This window comes from Asterias amurensis, chromosome 5, assembly GCF_032118995.1.
Source record: "Asterias amurensis chromosome 5, ASM3211899v1".
Taxonomy (NCBI): Eukaryota; Metazoa; Echinodermata; class Asteroidea; order Forcipulatida; family Asteriidae; genus Asterias; species Asterias amurensis.
In genome coordinates, this window is record NC_092652.1 from 7803520 (window position 1) to 7826314 (window position 22795).

The window sequence follows — 22795 nt, forward strand, 5'->3', positions numbered from 1 at the left end:
ATGCTTGTCAATCAACACATTATTTCAATGACTGAATGGAAAACAAAACCTTTGGGTTTTGGATGATAGATTGGCTCAGTTTCCCTTTTTTTTCATGGAGGAAAAATAGCCACTGTGAGAGTTATAGATACAGACAACATTGTGCAATGTGATATTTTTTATTATAATTATTGTTGCTGTTTTATGTCTACATGTACGGTTCATGTATGTTTTGTGCTATTTTTAATTACTGTATTTTAATGTGCAAATCGAAAAAGGGATTTTCATGCGGGCATGACGAATAAAAAAATCCCATCTAATCTAAATCTAAAACAAAAGCATCATAAACCTGGCCTAATTCTGGAGTGCAAGTCCCCATTTCTTGTGGCTTCCTCTTGTTTGCCAAATTCTAGACCGTAACTGGGCTATTTGATTTGGCGGCCTTAACCTAATGTAGTTGAAAGTAGGCCAGATCGACCACTACAGTAGGCAAATTTAAAGGAAAACAGATTTTTCTGAGGATATTTATTTACATTCAAGTAAAGTAGGACCGTCATGGGTATGGGAGGTATTTTCAACCAAAGTTGTTATTGGAGTAATTTGTTAAACAATGGCTGCTCTTCTTTAGTGAATCAACAGGTCCTTGCTTGCTCTATTGCTAATGAATGCAGTGTTTCCTTCATTCAGTTCTCCTTTGAAGAAGGTGGATGGGGAGCTTCACTGGCCAATACGCTGCAAAGGTACTACATTTACCCAAACGTTTGTCTTTCAAATCAAATTCTCTTACCACTACACTACACCCAATGGCCACCCCACCCCTGTGAGAGAAGAATCCTTTTTTCTGTATACAATTTCATAGAGCTGCTGAAGCACAACAATTAGTAGCAAAGTAGTGTACATGTATAACACAATTATGCTAACCAGAATAAGGTTAACAAGCAAACATACAATGTCATAACACAAATTGTGACTGATATGCTTGTTTCTGCAGAAAATGTTTGAGCAATATTTTTTGTAAAATTGGGCCCCCTAAACATAGTTGTGCTTTTTTATTAATGTGTTTTGTTAATATTTTCATAGGGGGTGGGGGGGGGGGGATTGCGCCTTGTGGTGCTTAATGTATTTTTTATTTTATTTTTCAAAATCTTATTTGGGAGTTTATCCTTGTCTGTTCATTTCCAGAAAATGTGACGTAGTTATGCGAGGGTTCTCGGGTTACAACACCAGATGGGCCAAATTAATCTTAGAGAGATGTGTGCCGAAGGAGATGTTGTCGGAGGTTGTCATGGCGACAGTATTCCTTGGAGCCAACGATGCCGGGTTAAAGGAATCAAGCGTTCAGTTTGTGCCATTAGAAGACTACAGAGAAAACTTAAAGGTAATGCAATTCGTGAGAGTTGGCTGATGTACTTTGATACCACACACCGCTTCCAATTCAAAAGTAATAGACCATGTGAACCTTGTTTACAATTAAGCGTGACCTTGCACGTTCTTTAAGTATTCTGGCAGGCAAGATACTACACTGGTCCTATGGGAAAGTTGACATTTTGTGTCATAATTTCCACATAAAACCAAGAGTTATAAAAAAAAAAGATGGACAAGGTTTGAGATGTGCCTCCCTTAATCATAAAAACTATCAAAAGTTGATATAAATTAGACAGTGCAATCTCCATAAAATAGAAGATTTTATGTTTTCTTCCATTGAGCTGTGTATAAATCATGCCTACAGGAAGTCCAGGCTCTGTGGCTCTTTTGTAAACACATCCATCTTTTGGTCACATCCTCAGCTGAGGTCTCAAATTCAATTCAAGTATTTTAGTAAGAAATTACTGCTGTCTAAAAAAAAATATGTCATTTCAGAGGGAGCCGTTTCTTGCAATGTTTTATACTATCAAAAACTATCCATTGCTTGTTACCAAGTATGTTTTTATGCTAACAATTATTTTGAGTTCATGTTATTTACCAATAGAGTCCAGTAACTGATCAGTGTGTATTTTTTTGGAATCAGGCTATAGTGAAATACTTCCAAGAAGGAGGTCTGAAGCCATCTCAGATTATACTGATCACACCACCACCAACTGATGATCTAGCCTGGGACTTTGCTTGTAGGGAAAAATATGGTAAGGAACATCGCTGAGCTGCAATTATAGTCCACTTTATACAAAATGAGAAAAGTTGTGTCTTGGTAAGCACAAATGCCTCGCAAGCCAGTCTTGACAAAGGTTTGACCAATCAACACGCGAAGTTTGGAATTGATATTCCAAGTCCCTTTGCTCTAACAAAATTTTTTGGTGATTGGGCCAGAATTCACTTGACATTTGACCTACATGTATAGGCGGAACACAACAAGGCTTCTCAGGGGATCCAGAGGTCAATCCACACGTATGGAGATGTTATGCCTAGTTCATCTTAAGTTATTGCCCGGACAACATTAATTTTCTTTGAGCCATAATTACCATGACAATTGACATAGGGGGTTCAAAAACAACTAGGGTTCTGGGGGATCACAAGACCAATCCACAAATCAAGTTTGGAGTTGATACGCTATGTCATTCTGGAGTTATTGCTTGAGAACATTTCTTTTGATTGTGCCACATTGACCTTGACAATAAGGAAAGGTTTGCGGTAACACTATGTCAACAATGTAATGACTACAAACTGTATCTATAATGAGTTGGGGTGGTTCTGAAAAGAACCATTGGTTTCAACTCGACATTGCGATCAGTATGCTCTGATCATCTTCTGGAGAAGACATTAATATTGACACAGGGGTTCAAAAAAAAATTCTTGGGGATGTGAAGACCAATTCACACACGTAGTTTTAGAGTTGATATGACAAGTTTGTCTTGAGTTATTCTGCACACAATGATTGCATACATCCACAGAAGAACCTGTCAGAAACCATATTTTTTCAACCGCAGGGTAAAAACAAACAACACTGAAATAGTATGCAAATTTTACCCAGGAGATTGCCAAATGTCTTTACTTTGGAACTGTAGTCTTTGTATCGATTTTCAAGACAAAGATTGTTATTGATGGTGTCTGTGTAAGTTCCCCCCCCCCACCCTCTCCCAATGGCCACAAACAAGGTTTCACACACGAAAAGTCATCAAGTGGACATAACAAATTTTGGTTTCTCTTTGCAGGAAGTCCGGGTAACCGTCTAAATGCCAACACGGGTAAATACGCTGATGTATGTAGCTCAGTAGCACAAGAAGCCAAAACAGGTCTCCTAGATCTCTGGAAACTTATGCAAGAAGATAAAGTGAGTGTACATCATGTACATTGAGGTTGAAGTATTTTTTCCTTGCAAGGTATAATGGATGTACATTTTTGAAGTATGAGACATATTCCTTTGACACAAATATGCTGTCGATCAAACCAGGAGCATCGGGGTGAACCCATTCTCTTTACAATAAGTACACTGGGTTCTTTGACAAGCATTACACAACACACAGGACCAACAGCATGTCCTGTTTAAATACACAATGATCATGACTGGGACTCAAACCAACACTCTGCTGATTTATAGAAACACAAGAGCTTAAGTCCAGGGCGCTTGATAGCTCGGCCAAGATGCTCCATTTACTCGAACCACTAGTAATGTTTACCATGGGTCTTTCATAGACAAAGAATTTTCACGTATAAACTGAAGTTTTTAAAAGGTTAAAGGCACCAAAATTCATGGAGTGTTTATGAGTCTGGTGCTTTAATTTACCGGCCACGACACACCTCTGTAATGAAGACTTTATGTCAATGGGACAGGGTCACAGAGTGTCTTTGGCAATGTCCGAATCATCACATTTGATCGACATGTAGTCATGTTTAAGTTGACTCTTTAATATTTTGGTTCATTTCAGAGCTGGAAACGATTCCTATCAGACGGACTTCACTTCTCAGTGGAGGGCTCCAAGTTTGTTTCTAAACATCTCAATCAAATGGTCCTTGCAGGGACGGAACATTTACCAATGATATTGCCAGATTGGAAAGACATTGATGTTTCTTGCCCAGAGAAAAGCCTCTACAAATGAGGACAACTCGGGCAACAATCTAATTATTTAGTGCCTGCAGAAACAAATTTCTTCCACGAGTAACAGATTTGTACAATTCGACTTTAAACATTCCTGACAGTTTGACTAGGCCAATTTTTTGGCTCTACTTGTTATAGAATTCTCTACTTATTTCTGTGATTGCTACTAAGTATTGTGAAGTATATAGGGACAGGGGCATAAACCAAACCTCCTTATTAAAGCCATTATACACTTTCAGAACAGAACAACAACAAAAAGTTCCCAGATTTACAAATAACTTACAAGGTTTACAGAAGGTAATGGTAAAAGACTTCTCTTAAAACATTATTCCATGAAACGCTTTACTTTTTGAGAAAACATAAAAACAATTATCAATTCTCGACATCGAGAATTACGGATTTATAGTAAACACATGTCATGACACGGGAAACGTGCGGAAACAAGGGTGGGTTTTCCCGTTATTTTCTCCCTACTCCGATGACCAATTGAGCCTAAATTTTCACAGGTTTATTTTATATATAAGTTGTGACACACGCAGTGTGGGCCTTTGGAAAATACTGTTTACCGTAAGTGTCCAATGGCTTTAACCGTCAAAATCCCCTTAAATTAAGCCACCTACAACGTTGTAAAAACATCAATGCATCAGGGATGATATTTTGATGAAAGTGAACATTTCTGAAAATGGCTTGCCGACCTGCATTCAAGGAACCTTGTAGACCAATAACCTCGTTTGACAATTCAGGTTTACAGATTCCCTTCATTCACTTAATTACAAAACTACGGTTTTAACACAGCGTAGACCATTTCTTTCTCCATTTGGCAACCTTTCTTCAACTTTTCTTCTTTCTGCAAAAATCCCATTTGTATACTTTACGTTTTCAGATCTCTAATAAAGAGAGTACTTATTATTTATTCTTCCCATCGGCTCGCAAATACTATCCCTACTTCGTTCATGACATTTCATGATTTAAAGATGCACCTCAATAGAGGCTGAACTTTGCTTTCAGTTTACAGTATCGGATTTACACAGACTGTAAAGAAAACCATGCAGGCATCAATTAACAAAAGTTTGTTTATCATATTTTATTCCACATACACAATTCCTGTTTTTTTTTATGTGCCTGAATTTTGAATAAAACAGTCATTGAATCAATGATAGATGACCATACAGCCTTAGAGAGTCTTGTTATTCCATGGGGTACAAATGAGAAGAGAAAATGTCATCTTGTGTTGCAAGTGTTTTGAGTAAATCTTCATATTTTGGCTTTTGTTGTACCAGTGTTAGAGTCAAGACCTCAAAGTCCAAGTCCGAGACCTCATCTTCCAAAACCTTACTCGAGACCTCCACCACATGTTTGTACATGTACTGTATCATCCTTCAAAAAGATTTGAATACACTGCTTTTTGTATATCCTCTTTCATTTCTGAGCTACATGTAATCGTAAGCTTATTACTCGGTTTTCTGTTAATTATTTGATGCAAAACAGTTACAAAATTCTTGAGCTAAGTTTTAAACAAAAAGTCATTATTTACCTTTTGACAAATATTGTAACGATAAAAACCAAATAATGAAATATTTGAATATCTGCAGTGAGCCTACAGAACAAGACCAAGATTTTCAAACTAAAACACCAGAGCACTTTATTGAGAGAGTTACAACAACTTCAAACTTTGTGTAAATAAAAACATTGGCAAACACGGGTCAACAGACTTGTCTGTTTTAATTGGGTTGAGCTGCATTTGGACCAAGAATGGTGTAAAACAACCACTGTATCCAAAGAAAAATGATACCTCCATGCCGCAACTCTCTCACTGGCGGTAAGTTGAATCGCAATGAATAAAGGTATGTGTTGACAAAAAATTTGCACTTACATGTAGAATAATTTTCTCTGGACAAAAACGGAAACATTTGATGCAAACCACCATGATGGAAAACAAATCATTACACCCTGGCCCGAGAATGGCATGATGATGTCATAATGACATCATCTGAGATTTTGTTGACACAAATTGACTACAAACCCTGGAGGGTGTTCTTTAAACTAAGAAGAACATTTTGTCATATCCATTTTAAAAGCACAGGTATGGAAATGTTAACTCCTTAATTTAAAAAAACAAAAACATCTTAGCAGTGAAGACATTTTACAAAGTTGAGGTTTGCCTTCCAGTTTAGAACTGAGGAAAGTCACATTTTCTGAACTGAAAAACGTCAAACTCTCTGCTGGGTATGCTGACCTGATAACTCTACTTATTTATACTTGATGTGCTGACTGGGGTTTTTCATTCATATCCCCTGTTAAGAAAAAAGAACAACAAATTGACAAGTAAAAAACTATGCTGCATGGGTTATTAATTTCAAATCAATGTAGTATTAAAATCAGGTAGTATAACAGTATCTGACGGTAAAAGTTTCTTTGATATTGAACTTTAAAATACATAATTACAATTCACAGTATCGTTGAATGTGTTGGGCATGTCAGTATGTGACCTACATTTACATAATTTGCAAAAACAAGGGGAATAAATGTGTTTTTTTCATTGTTGCTTATAAATATGTATGATACAAGAAAACAACATACTGGCAGTCAAAATACATGTAAGTGTGGCGCAAATTATTAAAAGTGCCCTCATGCAGTCTAAAATTTATCATAGGACTAGGGCAAATGACCAAGTTTACAGTGCTTCACACACATTGGGTAAACCAAATAATATTTAAAATACAGTCAACTGTACACAAAAGAAAGAGGTTATAACCAAGCTCAACAATTTTGAAAAGTTGCACACCCGTTCTTAAAATATTTACATACAACGGTATATTTTACTTACTCGACCATATAGGCAAAGTCCCAACTTGTCTCTGCGGACGTCGGTGGTTCGACCCTGACTCCATCTGATGTAATCACGGCATATTCATACTGTGGAGAGGAGATCGAGAAAATGGAAAATATCTCAGGATTCCTGAAAATGTTATGACCAAAAAAATGTATCCTCGGTACAAGAAGTTTACTGTCACAAAATCTACCCAAGAGCACAGAATTACTGCTATGTATGAAAGGAAGTAGAGATATGAATATGTGACAAACCCCATAGCAAAATTAGACACTTCTCTAGGACAGTGAAATGTCAATAAATGTTTATTAGACATATGGAAGGATACACGTATGGGACTGTAACGCCATGTTCATACTTCGACTGATGCAAACTTTTCAATGCAAATTTGCATCGTCAAAATTTGTACCGCATTTGCAGGAAGTATGAACCAGGCTTTAGGTTTTAAATAATGAAGTGAGCAAAACTTGCAATTGTCAGTCATGATTTGATAGCCATTATGAGAAATACTTACATTTAGGCCTAAACTACATGTAAGTGTTATTTGAAAACTCATTTTCTCATCAAGGCCTATTTGATATATAAACCAAGTTTTTACAATTATTAAGTACATTTTTATGTTCAACTTCAGGTAGATGTTTTATTTAATGATTTGCAGTTTGATGGTACCTGTAGCCATAGGAGCCATGTCCTACTACTCAACTATACACTGTACTGATATCCCTAGCATGTAATAACGGTATTGAAAACAGATATTGAAATTGAATGTAGTTAATTATACACCAATTAAAAAAAAAAGGTTAATCACAAACAGAAAGTTGAAAATAGCAAAATATCAAAATCACAAAGGTTTATACAATAACAAGCAATAAACAATACATCAAACAAATACATCAAGATACATAAGTACATGTACACATACATGTATACAATAAGTAAGAAGTTTAAAATGGAGAGAAAAAAAGACCTTCGAACAAATTAAATAGGTGATATATGTAGGTTCAGTATGCTTAAATGCATACTCTGATGCAGTAAATCTGATGTCACAAACAAACACAAAATTGGTAACACAAGCCATTACAACACATGCAAAGCCTCAAAAGCATTTTTTCAACAATGTATTAATTTTTTAATGCGCTTTACATCAGTGCCCTGGTCACTGGGCCAATGATGTTCCTTAAATCTTTCTCACTGGGGAGTACATGTACAGTGTATACAGCCCTGAGCTGCTGTGGCGCTCCGAAGGCTTTTTCATACACAATATCAACCTCTACCCTCGCGATACCCATTTACATGTAGTCCCCTTACCTTGTTAAATGACCTTGCATCTCTGTAGAAGAGAACTTTCATACATCTCTCCAGTACCGCTTTCGCTTCCGCCTCGGACATATTGTTGTTCTTCTCGTAGGCTTGTCTCATCAATGGCTGATGTTAAAAAGAACAAAAACCTAAGAGTCATTTCAGATGCTTGGCACTTTTCAACATCATAGAACTTTTACAATGATATTTTGAGAAATAAAAGTTGGATTAATAAGAGCCCTTTAACAAATGAAATACTCTAGATTATCAGTTTGTCCTTGCTTCATGGCCCAACTCACAAACATGTTCAGATGTTATGCACACAAATCTGCTAGGACATGTAGGACAGACAAAATGTTGCTTAACAGAAAAGGTTATCAGCCCACATGTCAGGTTAATGTATGTTACTTGTGACTGCTATTTTTGCATCCTGCAATGTTTCTCTCCATCTTTCCTATGCTGAATGGATTAAAAGATAACACTTACCAGTGCGATGTATGCTCCAAACCCTGATGCCACTGTGGGCGACTCGTAAGCCATGCCGATCTTATCAATGTACCCAAGAAACCTGTGCAAAGCAAACACAAATATTTACTTCATTCAAAGGTCTTTTCTCAAACCTCGGCTTTGGTTCAGGCTCCAGGCTCTCTCTGCTGATGTTCGGAACACCGCGTGCAAAATGCATGCTGCTCCAAAAAAGTACAGGGCTGAAGGCCGAGCTGCGTTTCCACTGCGCATGAGTAGCATGCGGAGCCAAAGCCGGAGATGGACCCCATTGGAAGAGGATAAATAAATTTCATGCTCAGTTTTTTTTCACAGGACTTAGGGGAAATACCGAGTGTACACAATATGAGTTAAATGGAAAATCTTACGGTTCTCCATTCTGGAGACCTCCAACCACAAAGATGTTCCAGAGCGGGTTGAACTTTGAACGTCTGTTGTACATCACTCTTGTCAGCCAAGAAAAGATGGACTTCGGTGTGTACTCATGACCATCCCCTAAGCACTCGTCGTCATTACTGTAAATCAAACAAAATCATAATAGTATTAGCATAATTCTTAACATGCATAAGAGGGTATACATGTACCTTTGGTGAAGAGCAAGCTAGTAAAAAAGGATCTACTCGAACATTGAAACCAATGAAGAACTCACTCCCATGTAATGAAGTTATCAAGAGAAGCTTCCTTGATCCATAAAGCAAAAGCAGAACATTGTAGTTCGGCTGATTTCCTACCTTCCACCCAGGTAGTAGTTACAAAGCAGGACAGTTCTTTTCAGAACTGAGAAGTCTCCTAAAGTTCTAAAAAAACTAATACATGGTAGGAGAATATAAAGCAAGACAGTTCTCAAAAGAACCTTATTTATAATTATCAATTTTTATACAGCGATTTATCACACCCCGAAAGGCATAATGGAAGCGCTTCTGACATTCTTACCCCAGGTCACTGGGCCATATTTCTTTCCTTAAACTATGGGGGAGTAGACAGCCGGTGCTGCGAATTACCACGCTCCAAGCTAATCATTCACATTTTATGTAAACCATCTCTGCCCTCACAGGTACAAATGTACCCATTTACTACCCCTCAGTGGAGAGAATGGTCAAGTGTTTTGCTAAAGGACACAAGTGTCATGACCGGGATTCAAACCCAGATCGGATGACTTAACCACCATAACTTGAGTCTGATGCTCTTATCCACTTGGCCACAACACATGGTGTTACCGCAAACCAAATCAATGACCATAAAAAACTACTAATGTACATGTAGTACAGAGCAATTGAGTGCTGCTGATAGTGAAAACATTAGAAATGTCATCCTTTGAATTAATGTAGTTTAAAAGAGGTATTATGTTTCAAAACAAAAATTTAATTTGACATGTCTGAGAGAGGCTTATTATGTGTACGTACATGTAATGTAAGCTTTTATTGCACATATCCTGTGTGTGCACACACTACCAGTTACAACATGTAGGCCTACATGATGTATAAATAAAAAAAACTAAGGGACATAGTGAGCCTTTTTCATCTGATGGTGGCGTGACACATCCACATTTGTGCGTCTGCTTAGAGTGTACAGCCGTAACACGTTGCCCACCAGTTAGTGTCTCTGCACATGAGGAGTGAATGTAATTAGCATTGCATGCGAATGGCGAAGGGCAAGTTGTTGTGGACTTATGTCGCCAATACATCCTGTAGTGTTTGCTTTTCAATTGACCAGACTGGTAACGGTGTGGGATTTTTTCAGAAAATTATTTGACAAGGCAATGAAGACCTTGACAATTGCAGAATGCAAAGATCCTGCACAGCACAAGAACGTGTGTGTCTTAACGCTATTTAGTACAAAATCAATAACGTGCAGTCAATTTTCCTAAGTTAGCCTTTAATTTGTCACTCATTAAAAGCAAATTGGGTGCCTCCATTCCAGATAAAATGGGGAAATATTTATGATGGCCCACTGTGTGATCTGTTTAAGTAGATTTCTTCTAGACTTAAAAAAAACAAAAACATTTCCATTACGATACAGACCTTGCAATGCTTCATTGTACATGTTGTATATTAAAATACTTAAAGCTACATGTACAATGTACTGCATGAATAGATAACAAGACTTTTGTGGACATTTGTCACAATTTCTCAAAGATACCCCTATTTAGAAATCCTGTACACCTTCATCACCTGCTTAGCAATAGTGGCATGTACATGTAGTGCTAAAAGGTAAGAGAAGTTTTTAAAGCTGCGTATGACTCACATTTGATATTTTAACCATCAAGCAAGGGACCCGTTTCATCGCAACGCAACCGTCGTACGTTATCAGCACAAGCTTCCAGGCTTTTCTTGTTTTTAGGGGTAAGAAGAGGGTTTGTTCTGCATAGGTTCAAGGGTGTTATTTACATTATACATGACGTCCAGGTATTGTCTGAAATAATTTAAGGCTTATGGGGCATTTGTTTGCTTTTAACAGTAAAAAAAAATGGTTTCTACATACAGTACATGTACATGTACATGTACAATGTACCATTGACAATCAACACAGATTGTATACACACGATGTTAGCTGCCACTTTTAACCTAATCACTGACCAGGTTGATTGACAGCCCCCATCCCCCTTTCAGAACATGTGGTTAACGCATGCAGTAAGTAATGGAACGTTAGTGCAGTTTCATGCCTTTTTGTGTGCTTATGGTTGGCAGCACTATGAAATGGAAATCAAACAGTAAGCACAAAATTGGCTGTTTAAGACACTGGACACCTTTGGTAATTGTCACAGACCCACCTTCTCACTAGGTGTATCTTTACATTAAATGCATAAAACTGTGCAAATTTGAACTCAATTGGTCATCAAAGTTGCCAGAGAATAATGGAAGAAAAACACCCATGGTGCACAGAGTATGAAAGGAAACTTCAAAGTATGTACATTTCATGTAGTAACCAATCACTTCATCATAACACTTTGTTTTTATACCTACGCACATGCATTCGCCTAGAGTGAAAACGACCAAGGCTAATGTTGGTGAATCCAAGCATCACAAAGACATCAGCATTTAAGACTATCATCATGCTCATCTTCATCTGCTCAAGGCGTGACTGTAACCTAGATCATGGGAGATGCAGTTTCACCGAAGAAACCTGCCTGCCCGGTTGGGATCTTTGGGGTGGTGAATGCTACAAAGCCAGCAATTCATTACCGTGGTCCATCATGTCCATGGCCAGGCAGGAGTGTTTCAAGATCGGGGGTGTGTTGGCAGCCCCCAGTTCGCAAGAGGAGAATTTGTATCTTGAGAGGCTCATTGGGGGAACCAGGAACTTCTGGATCAACTGTAATGATCTTAGATCACAAGGTCTAATACGATTTTAAATAATTTGGGTTTTGAGCAAAGAGAATGAGTTGAACCAGTTTTCTTCAGATTACCGTACTGGTGTGGCTACCAACTGAGCTATCCAACCATACATTAATTTGCAGTCTCCCTATTACTGAAATTCCCTGCGGATTACTTTATGTGCTTTCAGATGCATATTAAAAGGCTTTACAGTAGCTGGAGTCTGTGAGAAATTAACTTTAAATTAACTCTTTCTCAAAAACGAAGCTACATACTTATGAGGGAGACAATATTTATTACACACTATCAACAGCTCTCCATAGCATTGTAGGCCTACTCGTCAAATGAGTTTTTTCGCTAAACAAATATTTTGAGTAATTACCAATAGTGTCCAGTGCCTTTAAAGGGAAGGTAAACGTTTGGTAAATGTCAAAGACCAGTCTTCTCACTTAATGCATCCCAACATAAGCATAAAATAACAAGCCTGTGAAAATTTGAACTCAATTGGTCATCGAAGTTGCAAGAAAATGATGAGAGAAAAAACACACTTGTCGGACGAATTTGTGTGCTTTCAGATAGGAATAGAAGAAGTATTTTTTTATTTTAGTGAGAAACTACCTCTTTCTCAAAATCTACATGTATGCGACTTCAGAGGGAGTCGTTTCTCACAATGTTTTATACTACGTACATGTATCAACAGCTCTCCAATGCTCGTTACCAAGTCAGTTTTTAAGTTAATATTTGTTTTGAGTAATTACCAAAAGTGTACTTTCCCTTTTTCAAAAGCACCTTTTTAGGTTGTGTTTAATTGACCAGGTTAGTTTACTTGTACCAACAAGTGGGCTGTTCGCATTAGACTTAAACATGTTAAATAGGTCACACTTTCCATTCGCTCATCCCCACAGAAACTCCAATTAACAGTGAACACAGCTCAAAGTTAAACAGAGTTTTGTCCATGGCAAGCATCATATAGTGTCATGGCCTAGTGGTTAAGAGCAGGGTCATTCCGTGTCAATTCAACACGCTTTTGGACCTGACCCTCACGGATTTAAATGAAATTCGGTGTGCTGATTGGACTGCCTGAGAAACGCCCAAATCCCAAATTTTATGTAATTCGGATCATTATTTTGGGAGATACGGCTTAACGAACTTTTGACTAATTAGCATGACCTGCTATGTTTGGACAATCATATCTCCAAAAGTAAAACACCTACAGAGATAATATTTACATCATTTTGAAGCTCTTGACATGGCCCACATTTGATAACATAAAATCAAAAAATTTCCACGCACCACCGAAAAAATACGCAAAAATTTGACCTTTGACCTTGATTTGCGAAAATGCGTATTTTTCAAAATGCGTAATTTTTTTTTAAATGCAAGTTTAAGATGTAAGCAACAATATTCTGAAAAAATGTGATGGGCACTCTTACAGTTTTTTTGTTATGATTTTTTTAACATTGGCTATCAAGGCCAAAACCATAAAAACGCATTGTACAACATACACAATGTACACAGTGTACAGAGTATTGTGTGGTAGTGTGTATACGCACATTAAAAACCATGTCACCCTGGTAATAATGTGGAGTCCAAAAGTCTGTTTCATGACATGACTTAATGAGCTAATTCATTTCATCCCCTTGATTTAATATAGGAGACACTGTGTATCAGACATACTGTATACATGTTATACAATACAATGTGAATACTCTGTACACTGTACATGTACAGTGTACAGAGTATTCACATTTAGTGCTTTAAAAGTCAATTCCCTGGAGGATGGATCATAGAGAAAAATGTGTTGTGACCCATTTAAATCACACAGCAAGAAAAAAAGCAGGCTTAGAGCAGGTATCAGAAAGGTTTATATTGGAGCATCCAAGTCTTCATTTCACTCGAGCACAGTTTATGCACCGGCTATCGCAAGAAGATATCTCATCTGAATTGTCGCCTGAGAAAATACTCTCAACAACTGAAAGTTCTAGCAGTGATCCAGAAGTTCAGGCACCATCAATGTCATCTGCACATCAGGATGTTTTTGTGCAGCCAAATACCGACATTAACATTATCAATGAGGCTATGACAATTATTGGTGTATCTCCTATCATAAGTAAGAAGAAAGCTCATGGAAGTTACATGGAAAACAAAGTTAAGAGAATAGAGACAACAATTAAGCAGAAACTGGAAACTGCTCCAGGAAAACAGTTCGGTGATGATGAAAGTGAGATGATAAGTCAGTTGAAACAAAAATTTCATTCCTTGACCAAGAAAAGTGAAAAAGTTCAAGTCTTGAACCGTCTTACCAGTGAGTTGGAGTATCAAAAGAATAGCAGTTTATTTTTGGAGCATCAAACTACATGCCAAGAAAAGCAAAGAAACTGGTGAATTAGCAGGGAATGCTTTCCATTCCAAATCCTAGCGCTGGAAATCTCTTTCATTAAAAATGGTGCAAACTGTGAGAGACTTTTACTTGTTTGAGTCCGTCAGCAGACAAATGCCATGGATGAAAGACTTTGTGTCGGTTACTGTTGATGGTGAGAAGAAACATCTCCAGAAACATCTTGTTCTTTGTAATCTGAAAGAAGTGTTTGAACTTTTCAAGGAAACAATCCTCCTGAAAGTTTTGCTGAAAATTTGCTGAACTTGGGCTGAAGCAGTGCATCCTTGCCGGATCTAGTGGAGTGCATTCAGTTTGTGTTCGTACTAACATCAAAATGTGAAACTCAAAATGTGAATGATTATCTTTGAACATGTTGAATTTCTAATGTACATGTATCATGTACACATAACTACACATAATACTGTACATGTACATGTACATGTACATACATGTATGTACATGTACAATGCGTTTTTATGGTTTTGGCCTTGTTAGCCAATGTTAAAAAAATCATAACAAAAAAACTGTAAGAGTGCCCTTCACAATTTTTCAGAATATTGTTGCTTACATCTTAAACTTGCATTTAAAAAAAAATTACGCATTTTGAAAAATACGAATTTTCGCAAATCAAGGTCAAAGGTCAAATTTTTGCGTATTTTTTCGGTGGTGCATGGAAATTTTTTGATTTTATGTTATCAAATGTGGGCCATGTCAAGAGCTTCAAAATGATGTAAATATTATCTCTGTAGGTGTTTTACTTTTGGAGATATGATTGTCCAAACATAGCAGGTCATGCTAATTAGTCAAAAGTTCGTTAAGCCGTATCTCCCAAAATAATGATCCGAATTACATAAAATTTGGGATTTGGGCGTTTCTCAGGCAGTCCAATCAGCACACCGAATTTCATTTAAATCCGTGAGGGTCAGGTCCAAAAGCGTGTTGAATTGACACGGAATGACCCAGCATCGAATTCAAGTTCTGGTGCGGATTCACAGGAGTGTGGGTTCGAATCCCGGTCGTAACACCTGTGTCCTTGAGCAAGATACTTTACTATAATTGCTTCTCTTCACCCAGGGGAATAAATGGGTACCTGCGAGGGTAGAGGTTGATATTGTGAATGAAAAAGCCTTTGGAGCGATATAAACTGGTGCCCAGGTTGTATACTCCCAAGGGAGCTGAGAAACATTAAAAAGGGATGTTATTGGCCCTATGACCAGGGCACTAATGTAAAGCGCGTTGATACAGTTATTGTGAAATGCGCTATATAAGAATTTGTTTAAGCGCTTAGAGAATTAAGTGTTAGTTATTAGGCGCTATATAAATCAAAAGTTATTATTATTATTATTATTATTATTATTATCTTGTCCTAATTTGCCTCTAGTTCATTGATAATAGTAAATAAATAAATAAAAACAGTATTTATAACGCTCCAAATTGCCGAAGGATACAAGGCGCTGAGAAAGAAAGAAGAGGGAAAAGACAGAACAAAGATAAAGACAACCAGCTACAAAGAGGCAAAAAGGTGGGTTTTGAGAGCACGTTTGAAGGCTGGGACACTGTTTGAGCTTCTGGTTAGGGTAGGTAGAGAATTCCATAGTCCGGGAGCAGCTAATGAATGTTAATGAATGCTTTTTAAACAGGCACTTTGGAGTGCGAGACTGGTGATACTGACATCACCTACAGGAATTGGGATGACGACCAGCCGGACAACTACAACGGTAGAGAGCGATGTGTAGAGATTCTGAAAACGTCGGCACGTTGGAACGATGCAGAGTGTAAAGTGTGGAACCAGCCATCAGTTTGCAAGCAGCCAGCTATCACAGTGGTTAGCTGGCGTTAAAATTGCATTCGACATCCCACAAAAGTTTATAACTTTTGGGATGTCAACTTTGGTATTGATTTATACCATATTGTCAAATTATGAATTGCTAACCAATTGTTAATTGCTTGACCAATGGATACGTATGTAAATGCTAACCAACTGCAAAGACTCTAAAGGTGTATTTTAATTGAACATATATGACAATGGTCATGAATAAAAACCTAATGGTACATTTAATATGCAAGTAAACAAGCTTGTGATGGATGGTGAGTTAGCATGCACACTTGCACACACTGACAAACTAAACGTGCAAGTTGCCAGATGAATTTTAAATTTATATTATTGTGATGTTTAACCACTCAGTCACTGGCTCAGGAAAAATTCCTCATATTGTAGGCTATCAAAACTGTTGAAAACTAATTCAGGGCTCAGTCTTCCAGACGAGGTCGGCCGCCATCTTGCTTCTTCACAGAGCTTGTATTGTACATCATGGTCAACAGAGGGCGCTTTCCTGCATTTGGAACTGTTTTGGCCATACAGCTACACTTTGTTTTGTATATATAAAATAGCATCGATCGTGTTGATGGTGAGTTGACCAACACAAGCGAATGACTGTGAATATCCATGCACACGCTTGTGAACGCATTGGAATGAAAATAGCGGCACCAGGTTTTTCCTCCATGGGTTTTTAGAGATCGCAACACTCCAATCGATTGAGGTACAAATATGATTTAACTGCTTCAGAGCCAGTGATGTAAAACAAAAAATATTACGTTTTCTGTTTCATGGAATATGGATGTAATGTAAATTCAGTAATTTTCATCAAGGCGGTTTGAATAAAATTTATCTAATTTACGCAGTCCATTTTTTTTTTTTTTTTTTAACACAACAGTCATGTTTTGTTTGTCTTGTCTTTGTCCTTGCGGTAAACTGTTTTTAGCGTGCGATTGAGCCATTGTTGTCCCCTTCTGAAGGGTACTTTCAGTTTTCAAAAATCTTCACGATATATCGTCATATCAGCGATATTTACCTGACGATATATCGCCAGTCAAAGTTTTCGATATCGTCCAGGGCAAGCTTTTAGCCAGCAATGCGTCCGGGCGTCTTTTGGACGCCCTATTTCATTTTTGGACGCCCCGAAAAACTGTCGGACGCCCTTGAAGACGCCCTGTTAAGCTTAGGCGATTAATCGAATTGTCGGCAAATCATGGTTTTGATGAAGTATCTTGATGTATTCCCTAATTGAGCCGTCTTGCAACCACAAAGGGCTGTTTAAAAAAATATAAAGTCCCAGAAACAACCACAAGATTCCACAATTGATCCTGAAATACCAGGGTTTCTTTGAAAAAAAAAACCATCAAAAGACTCTAGCGCCCAGGCGGTCTCCCACAGACACTGCAGAAGTAACACAATGTATCATTTTACCTCCCCTGTGTGCCGCCTTGCCGCCGAACTGCAGACCACAATGGGATCATATTACACAAACCACATCCCATCCACAACCGTTTTATGAATGAAAGGTCACCCCATGTGCATTATGGATGCTTATTGGTTAGCTAGAATGAAATGGGCGGGATCTAGCTAAATATGCACACATGTAAGAACAGTCATGTGCAGTAGACACTTTAAAAAGACACTTTATGTGTGTGTAATAGAACTCTATGGTGTAACTGAAAGGCCCATGTTCACACCATGGGTAGACAGTACACCCCACATATCCATACCCCGATTTGTAATTATAAATTGAAAGTAGGCGTTGTAAATATGCCAGAATTTTAGGCTAAAAATATAAATGATACTATTTTGTTGACATAGTGTGGGATAAATAAAAGAAATATGCTCAAGCTTACTGAACCTTGTATCTGGCCATTGAAAAAACAAACATAAATTTGATCAGACTCAATACCTGTTAGGCCTATTGTAAGCAAAACGAAAGAAATACCAAAATTGCTACTATCTGCCAGCTGCATGGTTCTGCAAGATACAATGTACCATCAATTTATCTTATACTGTCGCCCATTCATTGTTTGCCAGCAAGGGTATCAAATTTCACGTCAGACACCCGAGGTTTTCATTTCACACACAATTTATTTTGTCATATGAATGGTTGTAGCCTACTTCATGGGGACAGGAAAATCACAAATTTCTTCCAACATCTTGCCAGAAAGTCACCCGATCCAGTGTCGAGTGACCCGAGTGACTGTTCTAGCAGTGATTTTCCTGACCCCATGCAACAACCGGGACCCTCAGGGCAAAATAACAGCTCGTCCCACTCCCATTGTGAGTTCGACTTCCCTGATTCGAACCAAGAGACAAGCCAAGTCTCCCAACTGATGTCGATTCCAGTGACAGCGACCAACATCAGTCTGTACCATGTCCATCTAATAAAAAGGGTAAAGAACACAAGATCTAGAAGAGTTCTCCCCCAAAAACAAAAGACAGTGGAAAAGAAATTTGTCCGTACATGGTTGGCTACCAAGCTTGTTGGCTACCCAAAGCATACGTTGAGTTGAGCACACAGTAGATGCAATAGCTCTGTGGTACATGTCATGTACCTGGCTACATGATAGCTGAAAATTTTCCCCCAAAATTTGGACGCCCTGTTTTTCAATCAAGTCAAATTTGGACACCCTATTTTCAAATCCTGGCTAAAAGCTTGGTCCAGGGTTAATAACGACAAAGGGTTTAAAAAATAGCAAAATTACTTCATGGACCCCGAGTTGTTACCTTTTGTTAATATCCAAAATGTCTTAAGTTTCATTGTTCTGGAACATTTTTATTTTGGGTTACTTCACAAACAAGAGTTTGCAGAAAAAAGAAAAAAAACAATTTTATACATTACGTATCAAGCCAACGCCTGTTAGATTGAATGTTGTAAAGTGATGTGTATGATCGTAAATTACCACTTAAATCTGAATTCCTCCGAATATAGCAAAAGCTGCTACATGTATGTCACGAGATCCAGGCAAGCTTTTGGGAAGTTATGTGGATGGTGAACACCCACACAAAATTCTGAGCGAATGTGTATGGCACAATGGAACATGTAGCAGGGTTTTTCTCATGTGGAGGTTGCTGCGAAGAAGCTTGCCCCAAACCATTTGACATACATGTAGCAACTGTCTCTATCTGATGAATTAGGATGCAAGCTGTAGCTCGTGACTAAGCAAGTCACTGTACAAGACTTGATTCAATCTACCTCGCAACCAAAATAATATTTTGGTTGCCTGAATTTCCTTCCCTCCAAACTTACATTCTTTGTTCCAGTACTTCCTTCAGGAACTGAAAGTCAGCGTAGTCTCCGGCTCCAGCAATGGCTGTGTTATTATTGACATTCATGATACGAGAGATGTTGCGATATCTTGCCATTGAGCCATAGGACCCTAGCATGTCTGCAGCCAGCATTACCCCACCATTGAACTTGATTCCAAGGACAGACGTTCCCGTTACCGATGGAGATCTGAAACAATAACAATCTTTGATTAAAAAGAAGGGTCGTACTTCGGTACTTCTTTAATCAAAATTAAATGAAGCAAGATTGATTTAGGCGGCGATAGAGCTACAATGTAAAACATTCCACACTAGTCTACTCAAGAAGTACATAGTCAGATCATCGGTGAAAAAAACCTGAAAATGGCGCAGCGCAAACAAAATCTGTGAGTCTACTCGACTGCGCATGCGTAGCAATCATTGAATAGTTGAAGTTTAATTTGTGTAGAGTGAACATTAGTTTGTGTCCGTCTTTCAGTTACACGGTTTCTATATTGTCGAGTCTGACAAAAAGTAAAATTTTCCAAACCTTTGGAAAGACTAGATTAATTTTTTTAAGGTTGTTTTAACATGTTTAATGGACCGTTTTGATTATAAGAACAGTGTTTCTGTGTTTTCAATAGACCCCTTCGTCTTGCAAAATGCTTAATTAAAACTAGTTAGGTGTCGTCAACTCGCCTTCAACTCTTCAAATACACATTTAAAATCCAGGAGCCAAAACTTAAAGACCTGCTTGAACGAAATGTCAAGTCGTGAACTTTGCTGAATTCCACTTAAATTTTTTTCAATGAACAAGGAAATCGAGTCATATGATTATAAATAGGTTTCAATTGTGTAAAAAAACAATCATTTTGTATGCCCTTGTCCAAAGCTTTTCTGCGAGATTTGCGAAAAGCCCCGTTACGTAATCACTCTCAAAACGTCATAAGTAGATAAAGTCGCTTTGTTGCAGCGTGGATGTATAACAAAGCAAACTCCCACAAATGACGTCAGCGGCATTGTCCTTTGACGCCCGCTCTCAACGGGAGAAGTGTTTTTAGTTTTTCTAAAAACCTTTAGGTAGGGGCCTGATTTTTTACTTGATAATTACGAAAAGTTTAGAAGTGTACACATATCAAAATTACATTGAAATGGTGAACAAGTGCAATACATGTATAAACAAGTAAAAATACCATTTCTGTTGAAAACATTCCGCTCAGGTAGCTGTTTAAAGTATTATTGTATTTATAGCTCAAATCAAAAAGATTTTTTATTTATTTATTTTTTTTTTAATTTAGCTTTTTCCTCGTGAAACAAATAAGGGAAAAATTTCCCTATAATGGCGCCACCACTTTTTCATTCGATATGAAATAATAAAGTATCTAATTTACCTCAATTGAGATATCCTTTTTTTGTAAAAATTAGTGAAAAAGTGGTGGCGCCATACGAAATGTTATCCCAATTAAAGCCTTTGGACCCTTTCGGTTCAGAAAAAAAATAAAGGTTCACAGATTTACAAATAACTTACAGGGTTTACAGAAGGCAATGGTGAAAGACTTCTCTTGAAATATTATTCCATGAAATGCTTTACTTTTTGAGAAAAACAGCAAAACAATATAAATTCTCGTTAACGAGAATTACGGATTTATTTTAAACACATGTCATGACACGGCGAAACGCGCGGAAACAAGGGTGGGTTTTCCGTTGTTTTCTCCCGATTCCGATGACCGATTGAGCCTAAATTTTCACAGGTTTGTCATTTGCGGTCCTACTAAAAGCCGACAACAAGCCGACAACGCCGACAACAAGTCCAGAGCGCCGCCAACACGCCGCCAACACGTTTTAAATACCTCAAAAATGGCAAAAAAAACATATACATTTTAGAACTATATGTGTTCTGTAATATAAACATAAAGTTATTGTAAAAACTTGACAAAAAGTGTGAATTTTTAACCAGAAAAAAACTTCACTTGCACGGAAAGCGGTCGGAACCGCCATCTTGGCTTAAAAACCGTGTTTGGACCAGACCATTATGATACGGGTAGATTTAGCACTTGTCAACAACAGAGGGCGGGCTTCATGTGAAGACCTTCACTGCAGTGTGCACAGTGCATGACGCCCGCCCTCTATTGCTAAGTCTGACTCACCCGCATCATAATGGACTGGTCCAAACACGATTTTAAGCCAAGATGGCGTCCGACCGTTCTCCGTGAACGTTAAGTTTTTTTTTCTGGTTAAAAATTCACACTTTTCGTGAAGTTTTTCCATTAAATTTATGTTTATATTACAAAACACACATAGTTCTAAAATTTCTATGGTTTATTTGCCATTTTTGAGGTATTTAAAACTTGTTGGCGGCGTGTTGGCGGCGCTCTGGACTTGTTGTCGGCGTTGTCGGCTTGTTGTCGGCTTTTAGTAGGACCCGTCATTTGATATAGAAGTTGTGGTACACAAAGTGTGGGCCTTGGGCAACACTGTTTACCGGAAGGGTCCAATGGCTTTAAGCAGCAAAGCCGTCCGCCGCCATCTTGCTTTTTCACAGACTTGTATTGGGACATAATGGCCAACAGAGGGCACTTTCCAGCATACAGAAAATAGTCTTGGCACGAGACGCAATGCTCGGTGACGGTACCGCATAGTTCTGCGCTTCGTGTAAATTGCTCGCGGAATAACCCATCCGTTTTGTGGTGGTTGACGCAATTTGATGGCGATTTGGCTGCAAATAGTAGACCGCCAATCCCAACCAACCAAATGGAATGATTATTTCTTCTATTGATGGAATGATCAATGCATTTCTAAATTGCGCACGGTTCTAGCAATATGCGCACATAATTCTAAAACTAGACGCGCGCAATCTCAAAATGCGTGCAATAGCATGCGAATTCAGCATGTAATTCAAATTGCGCAACCGGTCTTTCTCGGTCCTTGAACAAAACATTCTCATCACAATGTCAGTTTTTTTCAATTAATTTATGATGTGAGTGTCTCAAAAATAAAGCAGTAGCCTATACTTACAACGTGTGTTTGGCTGGTTCGTAAGATGCAGACGGCTTATTACCAGGAAGACTGTAAAAGGCTCCTGGTCGGGGGCCATTCTGCCAAAAACTCTCTGGAACAAAGTTACTGCAAGACGCCATGATGATTTTGAGAAATTGGTAGAGTGTCCACTTCCAATGCTAGTAAATATTGACTTCTAAGTTATAGCTATAATATTAATTTTATATAAATTTAAATCAAGAAAATAAACTAATTTTACTATAATGGTTTTTATGAAGGTAATAAAAGGATTTAATACTGGTTTAATTTTAAAGATATTTGTAAATTCCATTACTCCTAGATAACAAGGTTTATTTTTTTCTCGCGAGATTTTGCGTGACTTCGGTGTTCTCTT

At 37.9% G+C, this 22795-nt stretch overlaps 2 protein-coding genes across 3 annotated transcripts in view; one reads left to right on the top strand and one right to left on the bottom strand.

The window, feature by feature from the left end:
• The window catches only part of LOC139937416 (isoamyl acetate-hydrolyzing esterase 1 homolog), a 7527-nt gene extending 1787 nt beyond the window's left edge, over positions 1-5740 (top strand). Inside the window, exons 2-6 of one of the 2 annotated variants that reach the window (XM_071932553.1) lie at positions 667-719; positions 1162-1357; positions 1949-2099; positions 3126-3244; positions 3840-5740. In XM_071932553.1, the coding sequence (XP_071788654.1) occupies positions 667-719; positions 1162-1357; positions 1949-2099; positions 3126-3244; positions 3840-4010 (690 nt within the window). In that variant the 3' untranslated portion in view covers positions 4011-5740. The remainder of the gene's footprint in view (positions 1-666; positions 720-1161; positions 1358-1948; positions 2100-3125; positions 3245-3839) is intronic. The other variant, XM_071932554.1, reaches the window with a different exon arrangement.
• Positions 5079-22553, bottom strand: LOC139937415 (proteasome subunit beta type-4-like). The gene is made up of 7 exons (XM_071932552.1): positions 22420-22553; positions 19409-19615; positions 9011-9157; positions 8625-8706; positions 8148-8264; positions 6837-6925; positions 5079-6303 (listed from the first exon to the last, which is right to left on the bottom strand). Exons 1-7 carry the CDS (start codon positions 22539-22541, stop codon positions 6291-6293), a joined length of 777 nt encoding a protein of 258 aa, XP_071788653.1. The 5' UTR covers positions 22542-22553; the 3' UTR covers positions 5079-6290.
• Between the last annotated feature and the right edge of the window lie 242 nt (positions 22554-22795).

Coding starts and splice junctions, on each gene's coding strand:
- LOC139937415 (XM_071932552.1), bottom strand. CDS start 22,541: ATGGCGTCTTGCAGTAACTTTGTTCCAGAGAGTTTTTGGCAGAATGGC. Junction 9,158..19,408: donor GAAGTACTGGAACAAAGAAT/GTAAGTTTGGAG, acceptor TTTGATTTACAG/TAATGACGACGAGTGCTTAG. Junction 8,265..8,624: donor TTGGAGCATACATCGCACTG/GTAAGTGTTATC, acceptor TTTTAACATCAG/CCATTGATGAGACAAGCCTA.